The 25,437-nt window shown below is 44.9% G+C and overlaps 1 protein-coding gene across 5 annotated transcripts in view; it reads left to right on the top strand.

Moving 5' to 3' along the window:
* Window positions 1-25,437, top strand: part of STARD13 (StAR related lipid transfer domain containing 13) — a 514,731-nt gene that overhangs the window by 263,604 nt on the left and 225,690 nt on the right. Inside the window, exon 1 of one of the 5 annotated variants that reach the window (XM_059717082.1) lies at window positions 14,867-15,042. The exons of the other annotated variants lie outside the window; for them this stretch is intronic. Coding sequence (XP_059573065.1) covers window positions 14,919-15,042 — 124 coding nt within the window. The 5' untranslated portion in view covers window positions 14,867-14,918. Of the gene's footprint in view, window positions 1-14,866; window positions 15,043-25,437 lie in introns of those variants that run through there. 5 annotated transcript variants of the gene reach the window in all.

Raw genomic sequence — 25,437 nt, forward strand, 5'->3', positions numbered from 1 at the left:
GCAGGCTCAGCCCCACGCAGAGTGCTGTGGGGGCAGCCACAGGCCAGATCCAATCAATTGGCAGGCTGGATGCAGCCCATGGTCCATATTTTGTTCACTCCTGTCTTAGGCCAATTATCACAAGAGGATTTACAAAATGTGGGGGGGACCAGATCACCGACCAAGGGATGGTGCCCCCGCGATCAATTGCTGACCAGTGGGGGGTGGTCCCCCAGTGGCCGATCGTCAACCAGGGAGCCACCTGTGGCAAAACCAGAAGTGCACTTCTGTTGGGACTTCCAGTTTTGCGGCTGGCGCTTCCAAGTGGTGCACATGCACCCGTGTACACCCCCTACATATCACCAATGCCACTCTTCTTTTCATTGTAGAGTGGCTTCTTACACTGTCTGACATCAAGAATGTAATAGAATCATAAACAAGAGGGCTGGAAAGGGCCTTCAGAGGTTATCTAGTCCAACCCCCTGCCTGAGGCAGAATCATCCCTAACCAAACCATCCCATACAAACCATAATTTAAACTCTATGTGAGACTACCAGCAACCCTGACACAACACTGACAGTATCTTAACCTACCACAGAAAAAGTAGGAGAGCCATGATAGCCAACCTTCTGCTTCTATAAAATGCTGTCAATATATGCTCAAGAGGTCCTGCGTAGAACTGTCCCACTCTGTAGGCCCCCTGCTGTGGAGGAAGGTAAAAATCACCACACTCCATGACAATCTGACCATGGGGTAAAATTCCTTCCTGACCCCATATATGGTGACTGGTCTGACCCTGACCAGAAGAGCAAGACCTTCTAGCCAGGGCTGGATTAACTCTTTAGTGGGCTCTAGGCAAACAAACTCATGGGTCCCAGGCTGGCTGAGACCGCCCTCCCCACCCCGGTGCTGCCACCCACAGGGGGCTGGGCTTGGAGCCACAGCTAGGGGGCAGACACAGTGGCAAGGTTGGCAGATGGTAGGGGAAGGGAATGGAAGGGAAGTGGTTGGGGCCATTCCTGCCAATGGCAGGGGAAGGACCGGCCTCCCACAGCTCAGGGCGCTAAGCATGTGCCTAGTTTGCTTATGTGCAGAGACGACCCAAACAGGGTGCAGGGCCCAGGGTAAATCAGCCTGTGTGGGGCCCTGTCCCTGGATGCAAGGAAGCCGGCGGCAGATTCGGGGGGGGGGGAAGGCTGAGTGGCCAGATGTGAAGCCAGTAGCAGCACGGAGTCGCTGTGGCCACTCCGCCTAGCTCCGTGGAACCTCTGGCTTTGGTTGCAGCAGAAGCATTGGCACACTCCAGTTAAAGTCCCCAGCCTTGGCTGTACCTAATGCCCAGTGCCTCTGAGGAAGGCTTAAAGCACCCTGACACATGTAGCAGAAAGGGGGCTGGGGGGCTGGGACAGGGGCAGATGCAACCAGCAAAGCATAGAAGTATGAGAAATACCTATAGTAGAACATAGACATAGCTATGCCTTGATCATCCCTGGCTATCCACTCTGTTCTTGAACACTGCCAGTGATGGGGTGTCCACAGCTTCCCTAGGCAGTCTGTTCCATTGTGTTTGGCCTATCACCGCTGCACCTTTGCTGTAATTCCATGCCTGGCATATTTGTTCTTTTTAGAAACACTGTGGTTGCTATCTTATGCCAGGGACTTTTCATGATTTTCTGATGCAATTTAAAGTGGGAGTGACTGAGTTTGCTAATGTGGCAACTTTCAGTAGTCCGGCTTTCACACATACACAGTAAAGTGGGTATAGCTGTTGCTGTTTATGCCTCAAGTTTTGTTGCCCCTTTAGTGCCTGTTTTCTCTCAGAACCTCATCCAGAGCTTTCCAAAAGTACTGCCAGCTTTGAGCAATCTGTGGTATATTTTGCCATACATTAATGTATTATTTGACATGGTGCTTCCCAGGTAGCAATAACATAATAAGGGTATGTCAGGCTTCTTGAGAACACGGAGGGAAACTTTTATAAAATGGTAAAAAAAATTCTGGTATAAGGGGAAATGTTGACTATAATGAATGCATGAATTTGGGTCTCCTCTCCCTGTACCTGCTGGGGTCATTTACACCTGTAGGTAGAGAGAGTAAAAGACTCTCAGTGCCTATTTGTTAGTACTTCTGACTTACCATTCATAATTTTGCATGGGTGTAAATGATGACCTAAGGAATAAAATAGGAAAGAAAGAATCCAAATATCGTTGGTCCTTAAGGGAGGATGATATCTTCCTGCTATAATAGTGCTTATGACTGACTTCGATTATGACTGACTGCACTCACTTAAATACCTGGGAAGCTGCTTATAAACTTTTCAGAACGTGGAGAAATAACAAAAGGTCTCAGTGAAATAATCTCTGAGCTGAAGACCAGAGAAGACCAGTTTATGCTTTTTTATATATAACACCTGGTCTTTTTTCTTTCCTTTTTATATTAATAGTCACATACAACAAAAGATTGAAAAACCACTGTAGAAAACATACACTTACTAACTTTGTAGGTCAAATTCACGCACAGGGTTTTGAATTTAATTTAATGTAATGTTTCCTCTTTGTCAGTCAGAAAACTTAATTTATTTTATCCCTTTGGAATTAATACTGGGTCAGATCCCATTGTATTATAGTCTAGACACTGTCTTGAGCATGAGAAAACTTCTGGGTTTTTTCTCCTATAACTTTTGAACAGTAAAATTTAAAACATTGTTGAACTAGTTCATATCAATACAGTGGGGCAAAGACATTTTTAATAATGCATTATTCTCCAGTTTACTAATATCAACACCTATAGCTAGGCATTGGAATAGCTAAAAGTTACAGCTAAAACCCTATTCCACCTTTAGAGAGGAAAGTACCACTTACTCGCATAGCTATAGCCATGTAAGAAGTATTTTGGACCTGTTACACAGATTTAAATTTTTAGCCCAATATTTTGGTGGCTACGGCATTTGCCCAGGGAATGCCCAGGTTCTAGACCTCCCCTCACTCATATGGGGTTTGACCCTATATCTCCCACTTCCATCAAAGTGCTTGATGGACCTTTTTTAGATGTGCCACAAATCAGCCCTATATACTCACTAAGTACCACTCCAGTCCTCTTTCCCTGCTCAATCTACTGCTCTATGTTCTGCTCCCTGCCCTCTGCTCTTTTCCTGATCTGTTGCTCTGCTTTCTACTCCTTGGCCTGGGCTCCGCTCCCTGTCTGATCTGCTGCTTTTCTTTCTGCTTCCTGCCCTTTCTGCTGTTGTGCTGCCTGCCCCATCCCTGATCTGCTGTGTGCTACACACAGCAGCTGCCCATGCTATTTGTGGCACTCATGCCATAGGTTGGCCACTCCTGGGCTAGACCACTGATTCTCAACCAGATGCACAGTGTTAGGTGTGCAAACAGCTACACATGATTCACAAGATAAACCCACAGATTTCAAATAGGAATCCAGTGTCCACAACGCTTTGACCTGTTATGTTTTTTTTTTTAATCTTTGCAGTTGAACACTTGCTCTTTCATTTTTCCATAATCAAAAACTGAGTGAAAGCTCAGATCTGGCATTTTTCTAGGCTGAGTCTAATGAGACAAAGATTCACTTAGCTAGACACTGCCAAAAGCATCCTCTATCCCTCCTGTTGAAGCTGGTCCAATTAATAGCCAAGAGGAGAATAAATATCAGGGCAGAAGGAGTGATAAGTGCCTGAGGGGCAATTCAGAAAGCCTGGAGGTAGCCAGTAGTATATAGTAAACATGAATCTGTGTCTGAACATCTGCTTCACCAGACTGCTCACTAGGTATCTCTGTTCACACAACTACCTACATATGAGAGTGGGGATTTCCTTAATGATCAGCACATTTATTCAGAAAAGGGTTGACTTCTGTTCTTTGCTCACCCCAGCCTATGGTGGATTTAGACTTGCATCATCCAGTTTTCATGAGGATGCCCTAACCACCAGGCTATAAAGAAAGTGTAGTCAGTGCACCTAGAAGCTGATGCACTGAGCAATCAAGAATGCAGGAGTCCTCGGGTCAAAAGAAGAAAAAGCAGGAGGTAGTATAACTCGGTAGCCCAGTTAACAAGGCATTTCCTTGCGAAGGGTCAGGCCTGAGTTCCAGGTCCTATTCCCAAGATTGCTTGTGTGTTTTACAACACAAAATCATTGGATAAGAACCAGAAATAATTCTGCAACTGAGGAGCAGAATGTCAGGCTCTTCTACCTCAACTGAATGCCTTAAATGCTAAGTTAGGGATTCTAAATTAATGTGCCATCTTTCTAGAATGGTGTGAGGTGCCATACAATGTTAGCATTGTTAGGTGTGCAAATGATTCACAAAATAAACCCAGAGCTTTCAAATAGGAATTCATAGTGTTTAAACCTTTCTGAACTCTTGTGGTTTTTCTGAGTTCTTTGCAGCAGAAGAATTACTCTATGATTTGTCCATAGTTACAAAACAAGTGAAAACTAAGAACTGGCATGTTCCAAGGGGTGCTCTGAGCCTAACAAGGGGTGCCTTGAATCTAAAAAGGTTGAGAATTACTGCTCTAAGGTACACAGTTGGCATTCTCTCTTGGGCTAGGGATACAAGTTACACATAAATCAGTTTAAGTAATCAGAAATTGGTTTAAACCTATAACAGAATAGAAGTTCACTGCACATAACCCAGTTTCAGAATGGCCGAAACTGGTTTAAGATAAACTTGGTTAAATGTAGTATCAGACTTAACGGATTCGGGTCAAACTGGTTTATGAAACTTCTGTCCCAGACCCCTTCCTAGTTTAAGTTGAACCAGAGTCTGTTCCCCAGCATCCCTTCCAGCCTTAGGCTTTAGCTGGAGCAGTGAGGGCTGGCTGATCTGAGGGTGCAGCCCAGTCTACAAGGGGGGGGACTGCCCCCTGGAAAACCCCAGTTGGGGGCTGGGGCCAGGGAGGGGGGTTAAAGACTCCTTCCCCCATTTAAACTTACTGCTGGCTGCAGCTGTGGACTACAAGTCCCAAAGGCACCTGGAAAAGGTAGTGATAAACAACTCTGCAGAGTCCTGCTGCTGTAATTCTGACTGCAAATCCCAGAGACTTTGGGGGCAACAGGAATAGGAAGTGAACACACAGCCAGAGAGCTGTGCTCTAACACCCCTGCTTTCTGGCCTGAGCTACTGCAGGCATGTGACTGCATTTCCTGATCAAAGGTAAATTAAATGTTTATTCACTTCTGTTTCAGTTGAATCTGTGCAGCTTAGACTAACCTGCAAAGACTGAATCAATTAAGCCTCATGCTTTTTGAGTGTCTGTATCTAGCCCTGATCTCTTTTTTGCTCCCATTTCACCTTCCTTGTCCACTGATTTAGCTGATTCTGTAAACTAGTAGCTAATGCACTTTTATGGGAATGATGGGTTTAACCCCTCCCCCTAACCTGAGGATGCAGAACCAAATCTCCCACTTCCTGAGGTCAGTTCTCTAACCCCTAGGCAAAAGGTAGGTGACACCACCAGTACTTTTTTACTTTATCTCAATGCTGTTAGTATACATTTTGGCATGTTCTGGCCACAGAATGTTCTACACTGTTGCGACTGTTAGGAATTGTTTGGTTAGCGTTACAAAATATTTTTTTAGTCTCTAAACATAAGGAACACAAATACTTCATATTGTGTAGCTTTTATTTATGAAAATTGATGTCATGTAAACAAAATATGATGCTAAGAAAATATTATCCTTACTAGTGGAGCTCAGCAAAAAAGGAGGTTAAAGAGAATCTCTAAGAAGCCATTTTTTGCCTTCCCTGTGCCTCGTTATGTACCCACAAGTATAACATTTCAAATCACGTTCAGGAGATTCCAACAAAATTCTGTTTTGCCGATAAGTGATTTCACTTCTCAGGCTGAAGATGTGTAACCCAGGCAGTACTCCAAAAGGTACCCCATCTCCAATTGAAGGGATCAAAGCAGGTGCACATGCACTGTGGGAAGTGTAGGGACTCTCCTCCCCCTATAGAGCAGACCCAGACCACCACTGGGGACTTAACCATATACCTGTTAATGAGGGAACAATACTGGGAACATAACAGGCATAATTGGGGCATTGTAGTGTCCACTATACCCCCTAAGGGGGCAGGATTCAACAAAGGTTAGACTTACAATCATTGACAAAAGACAGGGTTAACAAAATATAAAACACAAACAGCAGAGCATACAATACTGGTTGGGGAAATATAAAAAGGCACAAAATACAAAATGTCAAAGGACAAAGAAATATAGGGCCTAGGTACCTGGAAGGGGAGAAAGGGGGAAAACACAATGGCCCCTTTCCACTGCAAGAGAAACTTTTCCTTGCTGGCTCACTCACCCCAAGTCACCAAAACTGGGCCTTGAACTTGGATCGCCCACATGGTAGGCAGAAACACTGCCATACAGCCACCAATGCTGGTATTGCTCTAAGCAGCTGGGGGTCTTGATCTTCCTGGAGTCCCGGCCTCACATTGAGCTGCTTGGTCTCTGATTGGAGGAGCTGGAAGCCAAGCTGGGAACCTCTCAGGTCACTGCTCAGATCCTTGCTGGAGCAAGGAAGCCTCTCCTGCTGGCCACAACCTCTCATAGGGGATCCTGGAGCCCAGCAGGAAGCCTCTCCTGCCAGCCACACGCCATGCTGCTGAGGGTCTAACTGCTGCCTGCAGGTCCTGCTCCTTCAGGCTCTTCTGGGACAACTGCTTCTGCTTACTGGCTCAGCTTTTGCCAGCTCTTTGAAGCTCCTTTCTCATGGTACCTTACTGGTCTCTTTGCTGAGTCAGCCGTGCTGCCCCTTTTATCCCCCTCCAGGTGACCCAAGGGGCCGATCAGTGGACATGAGGGGTGAGTCTCTGGGGCCTGATTGGTAAGGAAAGGGAATCCCAAGTCCTCCAATCATCTTTTGCCCTTTCAAAACCCCTGGGCTAGGTCACTGCCAGCTAGCCCGTCACATATGTTATGTGTAGTATGATAACATAGCAACAAGTCAGTGATTTTTAAAAGTATGTTATCATGTCTTCCTATGATATATCGTAGAATCACAGAAAATTAGGTTTGGAAGGGACCTCAGGAAGTCATTTAGTCCTATCCCCTGCTCAACCCAGAGCCATCCCCAACTAGATCATCCCAGCCAAGGCTTTGTCTAGCTGGGTCTTAAAAACCTCCAAGGATGGAGATTCCACAACCTCTCTGGGTTGTCTATTCCAATACTTTACTACCTTCCTGGTGAGAGAGTTTTTCCTAATATCTAATCTCAACTTCCCTTGCTGTTACTTGAGACCACTGCTTCTTGTTTTGTCATCTGCCATTACTGAGACCTTCTCTGTTCATATATAATATTCCCCAAACACACACAATATAGTACTGATCCCAACAAATTCAACCTTAAATGAATTTGTTATACAAATGGCAAGAAAAATATACAAAAATGAGGACACATTAATGTGGCAGTCACAAGCACTTCTAGACTTTCAGCTAACAATTATTTTTGTTTTTGACTGACATGTTCATTATTATATCCAACTTCTTTTAGCAACATTTGTTTGCATCCATCTCTCACGGTTAGGCAAGCATGCTTATTCGTGATTCAACTAAAAAGTTAAACATGCAGTGAGTCACAGTCAACCATTCTCTAGTAAATCCTAAAACTGAGACTGCAGTTCTTATTGCTGACTTGTTAATATAACACAGACATCGACATTTCCTGGTAACTGTAAACAGTGAAATGCTTTTGGAGTTAATGGAATACAGGTGCTGTCTGATGCTACCAAAATATTCTCACAGAAACAGAGACATTTTGGGATAGAAAGAACTGTAGATCCACCTAGGCCAGCCCCTTCTTCACAGCATGAATATCCTGCTTCTCAGCAGGAAGAACTAGATATGTTAGATGTCATAAAACAAGTACCCATTGTAACCTTAAGTTCCCTGATGCTAGCAGGAATTGCTGTATCACAGCCTGCAAAACCAAATTGTGCTGTAATCCTAGATCTCACAAGTGAAGCAGGCTCAAGTTGGATCTGATCCTCTCTGGAAGACCTATAGAGAAGTTGCAGGAAGTGATGTTGGTAATTAAATAGCTGCCAGGCTTCACTTTGAACCATTCCTGAATCAATACTATAACTTGCTGACAGACATTTCTGTGCTGCTGGAGCACAGATGAAATCTAAATCACCCTTAATGCAGTTATTAAAGATACCACAGTACTTTTTATATTAGTAGGGATGTTAACTTGTCTCAGCCAAATTCAGCTGATTATAAATTCAGTGATTATAATTTATATCTCTAAAATTCCCCTGCTGCTGCAATTGGATGTAACTGTCCTCACTTTCTATCCTAAACTACTATGAAGTATTTCAGTGAGCTGTTAAGCAGTTACCACATGCCACCTTAGAAGTGGCTGAATTTCAGCTCTGATTGAAGTGATCTCTGTCCATTGGGATGATCCCTATTCTGTAAGTATCATCATTCATAATATGTCATTATTTGGTAAACACTTCCACCAGTTATCAATAACCTGATTACTTGGAGGGGGGAAGACAGAGAGAGAGGGTGTGTGTGTGTGTGTGTGTGTGTGTGTGTGTGTGCGCGCGCACGCACGTGAAGGAAGTTCTTGTATTTCCAATTTCTGAAGGAAGTTCTTGTATTTCCAATTTGAACTGCATTCAGCAGCAGTTCAAGTACATAGTTTTTGGAATCTGTCAGCAATGACTGCTTAGTATGCTTGACCAAGGTACCTATGTCACCAGAAGAATTTAGAACAAATTCCTGATGACTCTGAACTATGTCCATACAGCATCATTGTTCAAATGCCAGTGGCTGCCTGCACTTTTTCTATATTAATATTTCTTCTATTGCTACCATGGTGGTAGCATCAATTGAAAATCTGGGGCAAAAAATCCTGGTTTAGGCAACCCCTGCCCCCCCTCATTAATATGAATAAGTGGATACACTGAAAATAAAGGAAAACATAATTTAACACAGTTTATTTTTGTTAGGCATTTTGTAGAGGAAATGAGAAGCCAGAATGAAGAAAGCCAGGTAACCTGGATGACAGTGTTCTATGCTAAGTGATTTCCAATTTCAAGCTAACTTGCTTTATCAAGAATATTAAGCACCTTAAATTTCAAAACTACTTTGTACATTTTTTGAGGATATCAATCCCCAAAATAAAAGGATCAATATCTTACTTTCATCCATATATAAAGTCTAATTGGCTGTATCTACACAAGATGCTGACCCTTGCAGTATCTTGTTACCACTGCGCAGTAGTGTTGCATGGCACAAAGTGCGACTCGTAAAGATGTGGTAACTCCAGTTACTGCACAATCATTTAGTACTTGTTCATACACAAGTATTAAAAGTCAGCATCTGGTGTAGATGTGGCCTTTCCGTAGGAAATGAAGCCACACAATAACATCCACTCACAAATTGTATATAGTTTATTTTTCCAGACAGTTACCCAGTCAGTGAAGTGTGGACTCACTCTACTTGATAGCACTCCTCAAATACAAGAAGGGCTGCCATAAAGAAGAGGAAGAACACCTTTTCTGTCTTTCTGCACAGAGTAGAACAAATGGCTTGAAGTTGTAGCAAACTAAACTTAGATCAGATATCAGGAAAAACTTCTTCACTATTAGAACAGTGAGGCAATATAATAGATTACCAAGGGAAGTTGTGAACTCTCTGTTACTGGAGGTGTTCAAGAAGAGACTGGACAGTCACTGGTCAGGGATGATCTAGCATAGTTATGCCTATGTTCAACTATGGGTATTTCCCATGCTTTTGAGCTGTGCTGTTTCCCGCATGGGGCAAGGGAAGTGAAATGGGAGCCTCAGCCAGGAGGTTGGACTAGATGACCCTTGAGGTCCCTTCCAGCCCTACTTCTCTATGATTCTATAATACTTTGACCTTGCTTTTTCATTCCCAAGCTTTCATACCAGCCATGTACTATATACACAAAAGAGGTGTAGAGGGCATTTAACCAAAGAAAGTAAGACAATTTTTTTTTAAAGTTGATAGGCTTTTAGGCACTTGTTTATTTTGACAGTTCTTAACCCCTAATGACTGTCAGAGACTAACAGATGTGCAAAGATTGATGTAGCTGTAGTTGTTCAGAGATGATGTGAGATTGTCTTTACATGTCAGGTTTGTACTCTGGGGTGTAGGTTGTATGTTTGTACTCCAGCATCTATTCACATGTTGTGCTTCCTTAGACAGTTATCTATGCAGTGACCTTCTCCTCAAGGCTACCGTGGACTTCCTTTCTCACCCACAGGGAACGATATCAGTCATGTTGTTGCTCACAGTACAGTTACTAAGTAGTCCTGGGCACTGACTTGAGGGAGGAGGGTGCAAAAATACTAGCTGTCACCTCTGACAACCAGCTGCGCTGCTGCCCTATGCCCAGGTAATACAGTTGTCTTGTTATGCTTCTGGTTGCTCAGGCTTTTAAATTGTACATCATCTTTGATATAGGCCTTTCTCCTCTCTAGATCTCACAGCCAGGCTATACCTAAACCTAATTTATTCTTTTGGTGTAACGTCTCTAAAGAGATCTGTCCACTGCAGCCCGGTCTGCCTGCTCTCAATCACACACTCCAAATGCACAGATATGCTGGTGAAGCAGCTGTGGGGATGTCCCCAACAAACAAAATCAATCACATTGGAGACTGAAATCTCAGGAGTAGCCACAGAAGGACAGCCTTTCTGAAGTATTTCTTGATTTAAATCATTATGTAAGGGGACATACAATCTAAACTGATATTCAAGTCATGTTCTGCTAAACTGATACACAAGCCCTGATACTCTACTAAACTAAGTTGGCCAGAAGGTGGAATCCCTGCTCTAGGAAGATATAAAATAAAAAATAATTTGAAAAAATGCAATTTTAATGCATTCCAGGGAAAAGGAAATCCCAATGTTTTGTATAGAAAAATGTCCAAAGGCCCTTCGTTATGACTTTGTTAAACATTCCCCAAGCTGTATGAAGTCCTAAATGTTCATCTGAATGAACTACTTTGATGCAATATGGGAATGTGCAGGGTGGGGGGCATTCCAAAGTTGCAGGGCCCTCAGAGCAGCAGAGTATCCAGGGCAACTAGGCACTGACTTGTGGGGTGGTGAAAAAAATGGCTGCTGCAGGCAGCAGTACAATTGCAGTTGTGCTGGCAGTAAGATGGCAACTGGAAGTTGCCTTTGCTCCTGTGCCCTAGGCTCCCAGCCATGTTGCTATGCTGAGTGTCAAAGAGCCAAAGATTTTGGACAAAGATAAAAGCATTATTTGATGTTTTTATACATGCTGTTGAACTATTATTGGATGGAAGGACCAAAGATGCCATGATTATAGTAGGTTTTGAAAAGAGTCAGTGTTTTACACCCAACTGCCTGCCCCACCATGCAAATGTTTTGGTAGTTAGTAACATGCGCTTCAGCTGAGGACCATCTTTTATATTAAATTATTGGGAACTGAATTTCTCAATGACATTCTTATTTTTGTTGTAAAGAGATGAAAAGGCAAGTGGTTGCTCTATTCACTCAAGAATACAGTTGTTCCTATGGAGACACTCTCCTGATGCTTTTCCTCTGTCAACATATATCCTGTTCTGTTCTTCTATAAATACATTGCGACTTTTAAAATTAGTAGATTTAAGGAAAAAGTCCGGAATGACTAGTAATTAAAGTTCAGAGGAAAGAGTTTTACTGTATTTTCTAATCCCTAGGATTCATCCTGTTTGGGTCAAAATGAGTAGGAGTTTTGCCATTGACTTTAGTAAGAGCTCAATCAGCCAACAGAACAGAAACTGCAAGTAGTAAATAAAAAAATTGTTAATTTGAGGCCAGATTATCATCTACTGTCATTTAATTGGCATCTAATTACCATAGCATTTGGGGGCACTGTAAATAGCTACAAATATAATTAGAACATTAGACCTTTTGTGCCAGAATATCATCAGAGCTGGATTTTAATTAGCATTTTACATGTTGTGTGTGAAGTCTGCCGGCAAGTTTAAAAAAAGCCAAATTCTGTTATAATTCCTGTGTATATTTTATTAGTAGTGAGTAAAATCAAGCCAGTATTACAGTGCAACCCACACTACAAAGGGCTGTTTATTTTCTCTTTTCTTGTTCATCACATACTATATCTATCTATCTACCTCATTGAAATATCTATCTATCTATCTATCTATCTATCTATCTATCTATCTATCTATCCCTAGTTGAAATAAATACAAATTAAACTAGTCTAAATGACTTGTACCTAGCTGCTCATCAGCTGATTCAGTGGAAAATATGTTCTCCTCTTTCTGGGATATGTTATCTGGCTTGTTCAGGATAAGGAAAAGTGTTTCATGATGTAGCTACAGGCACATTGATCAATTGCATACTCATTCATTTGCCTTCTGCTTAAAATATAAGCAGGTGGTTAACCAAAACTTTACCTTCTATTAATGTTTCCTGAAATCTTAACAGGAAATGAAAAGGCTTAGATCTGTTGTCAGTTACAAGCACACTTTTCTGAGTGCCTTGTAGCACACCCTTTATGTAACTTGCTTTTGATGTAATATATCAAAAGAAACTACTATTTAGAAGTCATATCGTGGGACACCTAATCCTCATTAAAGGTTTATTATCTAAATGTGGGCTGATCTTGGTTTTCCATTGCAGTAGCATGATTACGAAACTGATGTGGTTCTTGTCAGTTTCACTGCTGTTTAAGTTTTAGACTAGTTTCATCCCTGTTGCTGTGTTACTGTTTATGAAGCACTGTTAGCATTGTCAGTGAGCACTGGAGCTGTTCAGTTCAAATTTAGCACTGTATCAGTTTCAGATCAATTTACATTGGTAAAACAGTTCTAATTAAAAAGCCATCAGGATGAAAAATGTTTTTGACGGCTTAAACTGACATCTTAAAATGACAGTTTATATATTTCTGATGGATTCAGCCCTGTGCTCCTAGACAAAGTTTCTGATTCATCAAGGTCAAGTGATATTTCAAGCCATCAGTATTAACACTTTCCTATACAGAGTTAGGTTCTTCTTTCCTGTCCTGTTGGTTCCTGTCTAATTGTTGTTCCGCTACAGTGTCTCCTGTTTCTTCTTCAGCTTTTCATATGATTGGGTTTTTTATAAACATGTTTTATTGTGCAGCAGGCTAAACTGGGACTACAGTTAAACCCTAATCTAACTCTTTGAACTCTAAAGACTATTGGTGAGGAGCTATGGACTAATCAGGGGCTGAGATTGCACTGAAGGAATGGATTATAGCATCTCTCTACTCCCCTTCTGACCATCATAGAAAGTGATTGAAGAAATGAGCGCTAGTGATAGGCCAGAGGAAACCTGGACATAATAGGAAGGAAAATTATCTGTGTGGGAGGAGAACTGTTAAAGGTCACAATACTGGGGAGCATCAGTTTGGAGCAACGAGTTGGTCATAGGATACAAAACTTTTCATGGCTAAATTATGGTTCCAGATCCAGCTCATGTCATGACTTGACCTTACATGGCTGCTCCTGCTGGTCAAATAGCTGTTTAATATTCTATGCTAAATGAATTGCTGGTACCAGCCCAGTTCCTGCTGGACAGAAGCCCACCTCACAAAATAAACATCACAACTGGCACACACTGTTATAGGCAGTATCTGTAATAACTTGAATTAAATGGGCACAGCGATAAAGGTAGCCTTCCTTCCTCGGCAGTGTTTGTCCAATTGAAGTTTGAGGCACATTTGTGATTAGCAGGGATCCTGGGTTTCTCCAATTTTCAGTTTAAAAAAGTAACCCCAGATCCACATTTTCCATGATTAAATTGAAACACCACTAATATACAGATGTATATATTAGTGGTGTTTCATTTAAATCATGGAGATATGGATTTGGGGTTACTTTTTTAAATTGAAAATTGGGGATTTTTTTAAATTGGAGGAAACCCAGGATCCCTGATGAGTAGCGGGGCAGAGAGTTGTAGCACTGGTGCCTGTACCCTGCTGTTCCTGTGGATAAACTCAGGATACTGGAAGTCTGGGAAGAGATGGCAAAGCACAGCTCTCTATCCAGGGAGTCTGGGCAAAAATTATTTTATCCAGGGACTCTGCAAAAGCTTTGTTACATTTGGATGGGAAAGGGTAGGGCAGGAACGAGAGGCCTCAAACTAATTTAGTAAGAACATTTGGTACTTCAGTTCAGCTGGTGCTAGTCCTCTGGTCTGTCTGGGTTTCACTGTTATTCCTCCTGTTCTAATTGAACCAGCATTGGGACAGCTGTCAAAGTTGGACACGCCTGCTTCACCAATTTTGCTCTTCTCGTGTATGGCATCTACTTCAGCAGCACCAAACTTTGCAGTGCTCAGGACACCACAGGACCACCCTCTCCCCCCCCATAATCAATAACAGCCAATTAACAGGACTAGTTACCTTGGTTCCCAAAACCAAGAGGCGGTTGTAGCCCCCCTCTCCCCGACGGTGCCCGGACCACTGGCGAAGCGGGCACAGCGCGGTGCTGTGTGTAACCGAGGTAGGAAGAGGAGGCTAAAGCCACCCAAGGGCGGAGGCCAAGTAACTTGAGATGTTTTGGAGGCGGGGGGTCTGGTTCCTTTCCCCCTTGCTGTGAAAGGGGCAAGTTGACAAGTGGCGGGCAAGGGAGACGAGCGAAGGGAGCTAGGAGGAGTGAGGGGGTGGAGGGGGGTCCTTGCGCCACGGGAGGCACCTGCTCAGGGCAGGGGGGCGGTCCCGGGGCGGCTCCAGGCCCCGCCCAGGGCCGCGGGGCGCTGCGGGCCGGGGGGCGCTGAGCGGCTGCCCCGTGCCTCGGGCGGCGGCGGCGGCTGGGAGTGGCGGAGGCGGGCCCGGGCCCGCGCGGAGCCACCGCCTGCCCTCCCTCCCGTCCCGTCCCGTCCCGTCCCGCCAGCCGCAGGGGCATGAGCGGGCGCGGGCCGGCGCCCCCGGGGCGGCCCCGAGCATGAGCGGCGGGCGCGGCGCGGCCAAGCCCCGGCTGCGGCGGTCGCTGAGCGAGCAGCTGCGGGACTCCACGGCCCGCGCCTGGGACCTGCTGTGGAGGAAGGTCCGCGAGCGGCGCCTCGCAGGTCAGTGCCGGGCCGGGCCGGGCCGGGCGAGCGGGGTCCTGCCGCGGGGCCGGGGCCGCTCCTGGGCTCCAGCAGCGGCGTCCCCGGGGCGTTTCGTGTCCCGCAGCCGGGCCGGGGGGTCAGGCGGGGACCTGCCCCGCCGGGGGCGAGGGGTGTCGTTGGGACGCGGAGCTCTCCAGCGCGGGCTCCGACCCACCTGCGCAGCGGCTGCCAGGGCAGGCTTCCCCGCCTCTCGCCTCCTTCCCGGCCCGTCAGGGCGGCAGCATCCCCTGGAAGGAGGGGAGAGTCGCAGCTGTAGTCGGCCACACGCCTCCCCGAGCCCCTGCACTGCGCAACAGCCCTCGCCGCGGGGGAGGGGGCCGCGCGCAACAGGAGCCTCGGGGAGAAACCCGCAGGGGCAGCACGTGGGCTCTGCCCCCAGCACGGCCGGGTGCGAAGGGCTGGAAGGGCTTGGATTCAGGAGGCACCAGGTGCAGGCGGGAGCAGGCTGGAGATGCCGACGCAGACGGGCTGTTGGGACGGCAACCAGTGTGTCAGGCGTGTGGCCAAAAGCAGATGTAACGGGAGAGATCAATTTGCAAAAAAAAAAAAAAAAAAAAAAGGGGATTTTTTCAGCCAGGTTCTGTTGTGTTGTAAATCATTTGCTGACGCTGCTTCGAGCTTTTCTACTACCACTGGTCAATGTTGCTGGCATGCGTGCACTCCCTCATTATGCCCACCAAGCGTTTGTCTAGCTCTGCAATGAAACGAAATGCACTTAACAGAAAGGATATAGATGATGTGCTTATTTTGGGGGGGGGTTTGTTTGTTTTGTTTTGTTTTTTTGAAGGTTTAGCAGAAAACATGGTAAAGAACTGGCTGTCAGAGAGTGGTAGCACAGGTATGAGACAGGCTCAGAAGCAAGTTGCTTATTTTTCACTTGATTGTTTTCTAGCAGTTTGCTTACTCCGAATAATCTTGTCTTCTTGCACATCATCTTCTTATGTCTTTGTTAAAAGCAAATCCCAGGAGGGCATTCATCTGGGACACTGTTAGCCATCTTCTGTCAAGCCGACCTCAACTGCTGCTCCACTGAGCAGAGGGCCTGGGCTGGCTGCCACAATGCAACAGACAACTTCTTAAAGGGACTGTGGATTAAAATGATTGAAGTCAAGCTTCCTACCTGTAAAGCAGCTGAAATACTGACGGCCCTGGCTTAATTTAAATGCAGTGCCTTCTAATATAATGTGCTGGTGACTTCTGTGGCAAAGATGCCCTTCGTCTGATCAAATGATTTATATGCAATGTTTACAAAGAGCATCTGTAGACCTAACAAATCCAAATATTCTGTTATTCAGATGTTGTATGTCTCTTGGCTTCTTGCCCTTGCATTTATATTTATTTATCTTTGTGTTTATCTTAGTCCTGGCCTCTGAGGCCCCAGTAAATATTCCTGTGGCCTCTCCCTTCCAGTTTTCCTTAATGAAAAGGGCATGGGATTTAAGTTGGTCTAAATATGTCATTGTTTGCTGGCTGACTGATCAGCTGCCCAGCTATAGTAATAAATAAGATCACAGTGAGGTGAACAGTTGTCCAACTTTCCTTCTTCCCAAAGCTGTTACGCTGCAGTCCTGTTATGGTGCAGTCCTGAATGAGAGTCAAGGCAGCAGTGCTTGACTGTTAACTAGTACTTAAGAAGAAAGACAGGTGAGAATAGCTCTCTTAACCCTTCCCTTGCTGTTATTTTCCAGACTTCAAGCCAAATGAGGGCCACTAGGAATTGGTTATATTTGTCATAATCATTATTATTATGGGTGAACATGCAGATGTTTGTGTGTTCTTACATATTTACTCTTTTTGTCTCCTATCACATTTTCATCTATTTATTTAAGGCTCAGATGAGTTGCCTGATGTATCTATGCAGGGAAAAGCATAAAGCACTCTTTAGATCCCTGCAAGGTCAAGCTGCACTGATGGTCCATGTATTATAGAGGAGAGCACACATGGGCACACAATGGATAGGCTAGACCAGGGAGCAGGCAGAGCCTTAGCTCTATCTTTCCAGCCAGAACAGCTAAGCTGCAGCAGGGGAGAAAGTAAACAGTGCCAGGAAGAGGCTGGAGCAATTTGCTTTCCCCCAAGCAAAGATGATGAGGAACCAGATTGTGACTGAGAGTTCCCACTGAGCTCCTGGGACAGCATAATTACATGGTGCCCTTTCTACAGACTGGATTGCAAGATGCTCTTAAATCCTGACCTGTTTGTTTTTTCCTAAAATTAATGGATATGCTTGAAATAAGGGCATAAATTCTGCTCTTACGAGATTCTGTGCTGTTTGTTATTTTTATATAGGTAACTCCTATGTCATTAGAATTTCTACTATGCCACTATCGGTATTTGTCAAATTAGAATTCAGTAACAGGTCCATTTTAATTTTTATGTAGGCTCAGGGTTGGAAAAATGAACCTGGGCATTCATTTACTGAGATGTATCAAACTCACTGGGCATAGCTCACCAAATTCTTTAAGAAATTCTCAGTGCACTCAAATTTACGTAATAGTATAAAATAATTTAGGCCATGATGCGGCACATGTTTACATCTTACTGAAGTCAGTGATTATTAAATTTAACCACAAGCTTAAGTGCTTTGTCGGATTGAGATCTTATTGGTCTAAGAGGTCATATTAAAAGAACCCAGATTATTAGTTTTAACCTTTTGATAAATCAGGCCAAGACTCAGCTATAACATTTGAGGAATGGAAATCCATTACTTCAGAAATGTGACGGTTTTTCTGTTACATCATCAAACTAGTCATATTGACTTTTTAAAACTAATGAGCCAGGCAACACATACTAAGATTCTGATTTAAATCTAGATCACGTGCATTGTAAAATATGACCAGTAATAATTAGGATGACATATTTGTTTAGCACTTGTTTCAGAAGGATAACTTGTAGGTAGTTTGAAGTGTTCTGCACATTCAGACATTCTGCCAATATCTAAATATATTAAGAAATCGGCAACTCTACAAGAATATTCAGGGTTCAAAGTCAAGCGCTCAAAAAGGTAGGAGACACCAGAATTAAGATTGCCTGCACCATTTTAATTCAGTTCCTTTGTGCCTGTGCACTGTGATTCAGTCTTTAATTACATTACACATTATTTTTTCCACAGAATGCACTGTGCACACTGACTCAGAAACGATTTAATATTTTACCTTATCGTAACAATTCAATGTGTGACCCTTATATACGGAATACTACTCACGTCCTAGTCTGTATAAAGAATAATTAATTTATCATGCAGTTTTGTATGGCACTCATCAATATTGTCTCTGAGTACATCATAACATTAAGACATTTATTTTTATAATAGCCCTGTGGTAAGAAGATCTTACTATCCCTATTTCTAGCTATGAAACTGGGAAACAGAGAGTTTAATGTTAAAAGTATCCACAATTTTTAGATGCTAGTTTGAGGACCTAATTTTTCAGAAGAGGACTTAATATGAATTGCTCAGCTAACCTTAATTCTGGTATTTCCTAACTTCTGAGCAATTAACTCTATTACCTTAATGTTCTTTTAGTATAATTTTGAGTCTGTGTATAATATCTTAAGTTTTGGGTTGGTTTTTTTTTTTTTTTAATGCAAACCGAAGACACAGAAATTCCATTATGTGGAGTCATATTGACATGCACGTGGTTCATTAGCAGGTTGGGAGAATCAATATCCACCAGCCTGACCTGGAAAAATTGTAGGAATGGACTGACTGATACCAGTGGAGGGTTTGGTTGTCACCTGTTGTGTGGGGACCAGCCATAAGAGGAAGATGAAACTTGTATTTTTTCCAGTAGATTTCAAATACATGTGCAGATAGTAAAGGAACAATATGGTTCAGGAATCTTGGGTTTTGCTCCAGATTCTGGAGGAGTTTGTGTTAATGGTCAAAGATCCTTTTGCCCTCCTTCCATCTCATCCAAACCATTTCTTTCCTACTCCTGTTCATTACCATCACCTCCTCTGACTACTTGTCCCATTCTCCTCAAATAGGCTGTCCTAGTCTCAGGCTGTCCCAATCCCACAGGCTTTTCATTCCATTTTGATGGGATGTCCTTGTAGTATAATGTAGATATGTGAGAGAGAATGGAGAGATGTGTGTGCAGTCTGCTCATCTCGGTTGTTACTGCTATAGCAGCAGCATGGTGTCCTTGCACCCAGCTTTTGGTGCAACAGCAATGGTGTGGGGCTGCTACTGTTGCCACGACACAGACTCCTGGGATGGGCTGCCATTTTGGTGCCCCGATTGAGTTGGGGCCCAGGGTTGATGTCCCATTTGCCCATTCCAGTTACATTACTGCACAGAAATATCAAAAGTTACAGCCCTGACCCTTGAGGGACCCACCTGCTGAACTGAAGGGTGGATCTTGTAATGGGAAGTATCAGACAACCTTTTGTGCAGGCATCCTTAAGGGCTCTGCTTATCACAATTAAAAAAAATATCACCTTACCTGTGATAGAAATGCAGTTACCTGGAGGAATAAACTGGACATCAGCTTAGGGAGGGAGTTAAGAATAACTTTTCCCACTGAAACTTTAGGAGAGACTGAGGAAGGCAGAAAGCAATTGCCATGGTTGGATTTTGGCAAGGACACAGTGTCTCTTGTCTTATGGAAAGTGTTTTGTGGTATTTTTGTTTTTTAGTGACTGCAAGTGATCAGGCCCTGATATTTTCCCAAATTGTCTCTAGCATCCTAACTCAAAGGGGAAAATGCCTCAGTTAACTGACGGCCTCACTTCCTGGGTTTGTCTAGGCTTTACCCTGGATGCCTCATCCATTTATGCAGCAGGCTCAGCCATTCTTAGCTTACAAGGGCTGGTAAAATCAGTCTTCCACGCTGAATTAAATGTCATTTGTCCTCTTTGAAACACAGCTCCTTTACAACGTTTGGTGTGCCTTCAGTGTAGGTGAGTTTTGGCAGCTCAGAAGTTGCTCAGCTGAATATCAACACCCTCCTGTTTATAAATTGATGTAGACCGGTTGACTTCAAAAGAGTTCCATGAGTTGGTTAAGGATATGGTTTAAAGTTATTTCAAGGATTGTTTAACAGGAGATGATAATTATGCTTGGTGATATATATCATATTATTTTTCTTTAGTTTTAGGCACTCAAGTGAAAAAAGTCATATATTTTTTTATTTTTTTTTAATGTTCTTTTCATTTTATGTTGACTTGCTGATTAATGCCAATCTATCTTGGATTCATCCTGGCAGTTTCCTTAGGAATTTCCAATATAGCAAGCCAATATGTTAATATTATAAAAATCACATCAGAGTTATAAAACAAAATCTTGGCACTTTCATATGTTAGGTTAGTAGGATTTGGCTCCATGTCCTATGACGCATACAAAGATACATTTTTATGCTGGTATCAATGTTTTACGCACTTGGTCTGATTTTTCAGAGCAATTAAGACCATTGATTTAAATACTGGTTGCATATTTGAAAATCAAACCTACAATGATGATGTTAAATTGTACTGAGACACAGCTCAAACTGTAGATAATGCCTTTCGATGTATGTTGTGCAAGTTCACTTTAACATTGTTCCATTGCCAGTAAAAATCTGCTAATCGGGTGGGGGGAGAAATGTATAAACATCTGGCTTCCCTGATGATACTTCGTTGAAGCTGCAGTGCCATGCAATGACCAAGGAAATGCTTGAGCCATATTTTTCAACACAAATTCTTTTAAAAGAACATCAGTATTCTATCTGATGGTGCTGTTACGAATTCTTCACTTAAGTAGTGACATTATTTCTGACCAATAAAAATACATCCCAGGATGAAAGAAGTGTGCACAAAATTTTAAAAGCAAGACCTATCAGTAGCATATCTATGGATAAGAAAGCAAGACACGAGCCTAGTCACTAACTAAGGGGTGGGGGGGGATGCTGGAATGGAAGCAGTGGGGCTTGAGATTCTGTCTGTGGGAAGTGGGGATTGGAGATCCTGTGTCAGCTCCAGGCATGGGTGATGCCACTGCTGTGGATAGAGTGGTATCAGCATGGTCATTATCACCCAGGGCGTTAATGCTTCTGAGCATAGGGACTAGGACTGCATGAAATTTTGCCCGGTGTTTTGTTTTGAAGCTGTTTCAATGCATTTCAAGCTCAAAATAGCGAAATCAAAATGAAACAAAAGCCTTCGAAACAGCTTTGAAATGAAACAAGGGCACTCGAAACGTTTCGAAAGTTTTGAAACGTTTTGAGTTTCGAAGCCAGGCTTACTTGGCTTCAACGCCGGTCTCAGCCGGCAGCAGCAGCCTCCTGTCATCCGGCAGGCAGATCCCAGGGCAGAGGCAGGTCCCTGCACGAGCTGATATGTCCTGGGCCCTGTACCTCAGTCTACCTGAGGAGGGTGTGGGGCCCGAGGCAAATCAGCTCATGCGGGGACCTGCCCCTGCCACAATCTTGGGGTTGAGGCGGGTCCCCGCATAAGCCGATTTGCCCCGGGCCCTACCGCTGGCCCCAGGTGGCAGAACCAGCCTCCCATCATCCGGCAGGCAGATTGGGGGCCCACACCCCCAGAAGCAGTATGGCACAGCCTGCGCGACCCTCCTGGGGGTGCCTGCCAGATGACAGGAGGCTGGTGCTTCTGGCTGGGGCCAGCGGCAGCACTGATCTTCCCAGCTTTGGGTGCTGGCTGTGACCAGTGCCATCCCAGGCAGCAGGGGCAGCCTCTTGTGATCTGGCAGGCCAATTGGGGGGGCTTCCCGCACCCGCAGGAGGGCTGTGGGGCTCTGCCGACTCCTCTTGGTGGTGGGGGGGGGCCCTGATCTGCCTGCTGGATGATAGGAGGCTGGTGCTACTGGCTGGGACCAGCGCTGGGCTCAGCAGCACCAGCCTCCTGTCATCCAGCAGGCAGACTGGGGGCTCGCCCACACCCCCAGGAGGGCTGCGGGATCTGTGCTGAACTCCTCCTGGGGGTGCAGGCTGCTGATCTGCCTGCCAGATCACAGGAGACTGGTGCTGCTGGCTGGGGCCAGCGGTAGCACCGATCTTCCCGGCACTGGGTGCGGAATAGCCTGCGTGTGTGAAACGTCGAAACAGTTTCAACAAAACTAAATGGAACAGTGCTTTCAAAACAAAACTTGAAACGAAACACTGTTCCGTCCAAACAGAAGTTGAAGTGGAACAGTGCTGTTTCGCACAGCCCTAGCAGAGACCCTCTCGTGTCCTTACAGTTGCTTTGGTTGCTGCCAAATTAATCATTTAAATCACCATTTGGGGTGGGAAGCAGTGATGGCTGCAGCAGGCGAGCAAGAAAGTTCCATACACCCAGGCAATTGCTGGGTTAACCCTATAGGTGCTGACTGCGCTAATACTTCTCCCTGCAGCTGTTCCTAGCTGACCCAGGGTCTGAATCCTACCAGTTACTCCTCTGAGACCTTTACTATTAACATTAATATTATTGTTGTTCAAAATAGTACAGGAGATACATTTTCAAAAACTGATAACCTAAGCGCAAATATTCCTGACAGGATGAAAATCTTAAATAAATTTGCACTGGTTTTCATCTGAGCTAGTCTTAACATTATTATATTATAGTTTTTTCTCAAAATTGGAAAAGTTACTAGCCAAGGAGAAAAAGGCAGAGTATGAACTCTGAAGAACAGAGTCCCCCAGGGGTCAGTGCTAGCACCAATACTTTTTCAATGTATATATGTCAGATGTCCCAAATACAACCTCTAAGAAATGCATGTATGCTGACTGTGTCACCATACCAGCCCAAGGAACTGGCATGACAGAACTGGAAAAGATATTGGACACTGACATGGAACTCATAATTGATTATCTCAATAAGCGCTGTTTGAAGTTGGGCATCAATAAATCAGTATCATCACTCTTCCACATGGACAATTGTTGAGCCAAGAATATGCTGAATATCAGAATAGGCAACCACGCCCTTCCCCATGAGCATACCCTAACCTACCTTGGCGCCACAGTAGACCAGGGGTGGGCAATTATTTTGGCTGGAGGGCTGCTTAATGAGTTTTGATCAGCTGTTGGGGGCTGCAAAGGTAGCCTCTCCTTGACAGGTGCCCCAACCTCCCAGTCACCATCTTGGGACCAGAGCTTCTGCCCCTAAACTGCTGACCTTTGCTACCAGAAGTCACTCCCCTTGCACCTGGAAGTATACTTTTTGTGGGATGTGTCATCTTGGAACCAGAAAACCAAATCATATACTAAAAGTCAAACATCTACTATAATGTATTTTAATTCTATTTCTAAAAATATTTTTGTCCTGATTTATGTGTGTTTCTGTAGTGTATATAGAGATTATTTTTGAGCTATTATGAAATTAAGTCTTATGCTTGTATACTGTGTGTGGGGCACGTGTGGGGGGTGTGGTTGGGAGGGTGAGTGTCTGTGTATGGTGGCATGTGTATGTGGGTGGGTGTGGCTGCGTGTGGGGAGGTGTAGAGTATGTTGGGGGTGTTTATTTGGGGGGGCTGAGGCAAGGTGTGGGTTTGTGGGGGGGTTTACAGGGTGTGAGGGAGGGTGGGGGGTGTAGGGACTCTTCCACACCCCCACCATAGTGCACAGCCCCCACGGGCAGCAGCAGGCAGCAGAACCTCGGGGTGCTCGTGGTTTGTGCAGATGCTGCTGCCAGGCAGTGCGTGGTTTCAGCTAGTTCTGGAAGCTGCACATGGTGGCAAGAAACTGAGCCAGGCAGCAAGAAGCAGCCCGCCTCTGTCACATGGGTCTTGTGCAGCTCCCGGGACTCATGCACCACTGGGGAGAAGCCCTGGGTGATAGAGCTGTTGCCTTCCCCACTCCCTGCTGCCATGTGTAGCTCGTGGGACTCTGCTGGGAAGCAGGGAGCAGGGCTTTCTGCCAGGTCTGGTGAAGTCCTGTGAGGTGCACATGGTGGCAGGGAGGGGGAAGACACCTGGTTCTGTTCTGCAGGGCTTCTCCCTGGTGGTGCTGGTAGCTGCATGTGAGCCCCATGCCATGGAAGCGGTCCGTCCTGGTTATACTCCTTGTCGCCATGTACACTTCCCAGAACTGGTTGGAGCCGTGTGCCACCTGGCGGCTGCAAACACCTTGAGGGCCTGTTGCTGCTGCTGCCACCAGAGGTGGGGGCTATGCACCTTGGGGGAGGGATGTCATGGGGTCACCACACCCCCCACCCTTCCTCACACCCCACAAACCCCACACTCCCACACCCACAACTTGCCTACCTGAGCTCCACACTCCTGCTGTCCCACTGTGCGTGGGTCCTGAACTCCACACTACTGGCAGCCCCAGGCCCAGTCCCAGCCCCATGCTCTGGGATCCCACCCACCTGCACTTCCCTACCTGCTGCCTGGCGTGAGTGCTGCAGCAGGGACATGAGGAGAAGCTGCTGGAGGCTGGGGAAGCTGAGCAGGTCCTCCAGCAGCTGCAGCAGTGGCTCTACCCAGAAGCTGTGTGTGTTGGCTGGGGCCGAGGCCCTCCCATGCAGGAAGGTGGGAGCGAAGCGTGTAGGTTGGGTGGGATGCAATTAATTGGTGGATGCCCACAGGCTGGATGAAATCATCTGGTGGGCTGAATCCAGCCCACAGGCCATAATTTTCCTGTCCCTGCATTAAACCCTTTCCTCATTTATAAGCACCATATTTAGAAGGTCAGCAGTAAAGTCTCTGCATGGGTAGCTGCCTTAAGATGCTTAGCCAGCACAACGTGGGTTGCCAACTTCAGAGTGCTCAGAACCACTGCACTTACAATGATATGTGCCCCAACAGAGTACTATGCTCCTGTATTGTCCAGGAGTTATCACACTAAAAAGCTCAACCCTGTGCTTAACAGTGCACTGAGACTTGTAATAGGCTGCACAATTTGCACACAGCTGTAGTCCCTGTATTCTCAGGCATTGGGCCAAGTGATATAAGAAGACAGACCCTAACAGTATTACTGGTGGTATGTTGTGAGTTCAGCAACAATACTCTGGATACTCCTGTGTTGAACTAACAAGTATTTATTAATATAACTCTCTGGAATCATATCCAGGGTGGATCTTAACAGGCACCCTCGTATGTACGCAAGACTTATACTTGCTCTGTCCCTGACCTTGACCCAGCCCAGTTTTGGTGAGTGAGAGGAGCCAAGAATATGTATCCTGGCTCTTCGTGGCAGGGAAAATGGAGTCCCCAGTGCTGAAAAACTGGCACAAACTGTACCCTGCAGTACTGAAAATAAGGATTTTGGTCTTAAAGGGACAGTGCAAGGAAAATACAATAAGACACAATAACTGGCAACAGAGGCTAGAGATGATTCAAATTATCTGCTCTATCAACTGTTAACTGAAGACCTGAATAGATGGAGCCTTGAGAGACCTAAAAGTCATAAACTGTTTATACATAAAGCCCTCAAACTC

This window comes from Alligator mississippiensis, chromosome 1 (genome assembly GCF_030867095.1).
Source record: "Alligator mississippiensis isolate rAllMis1 chromosome 1, rAllMis1, whole genome shotgun sequence".
NCBI lineage: Eukaryota > Metazoa > Chordata > Crocodylia > Alligatoridae > Alligator > Alligator mississippiensis.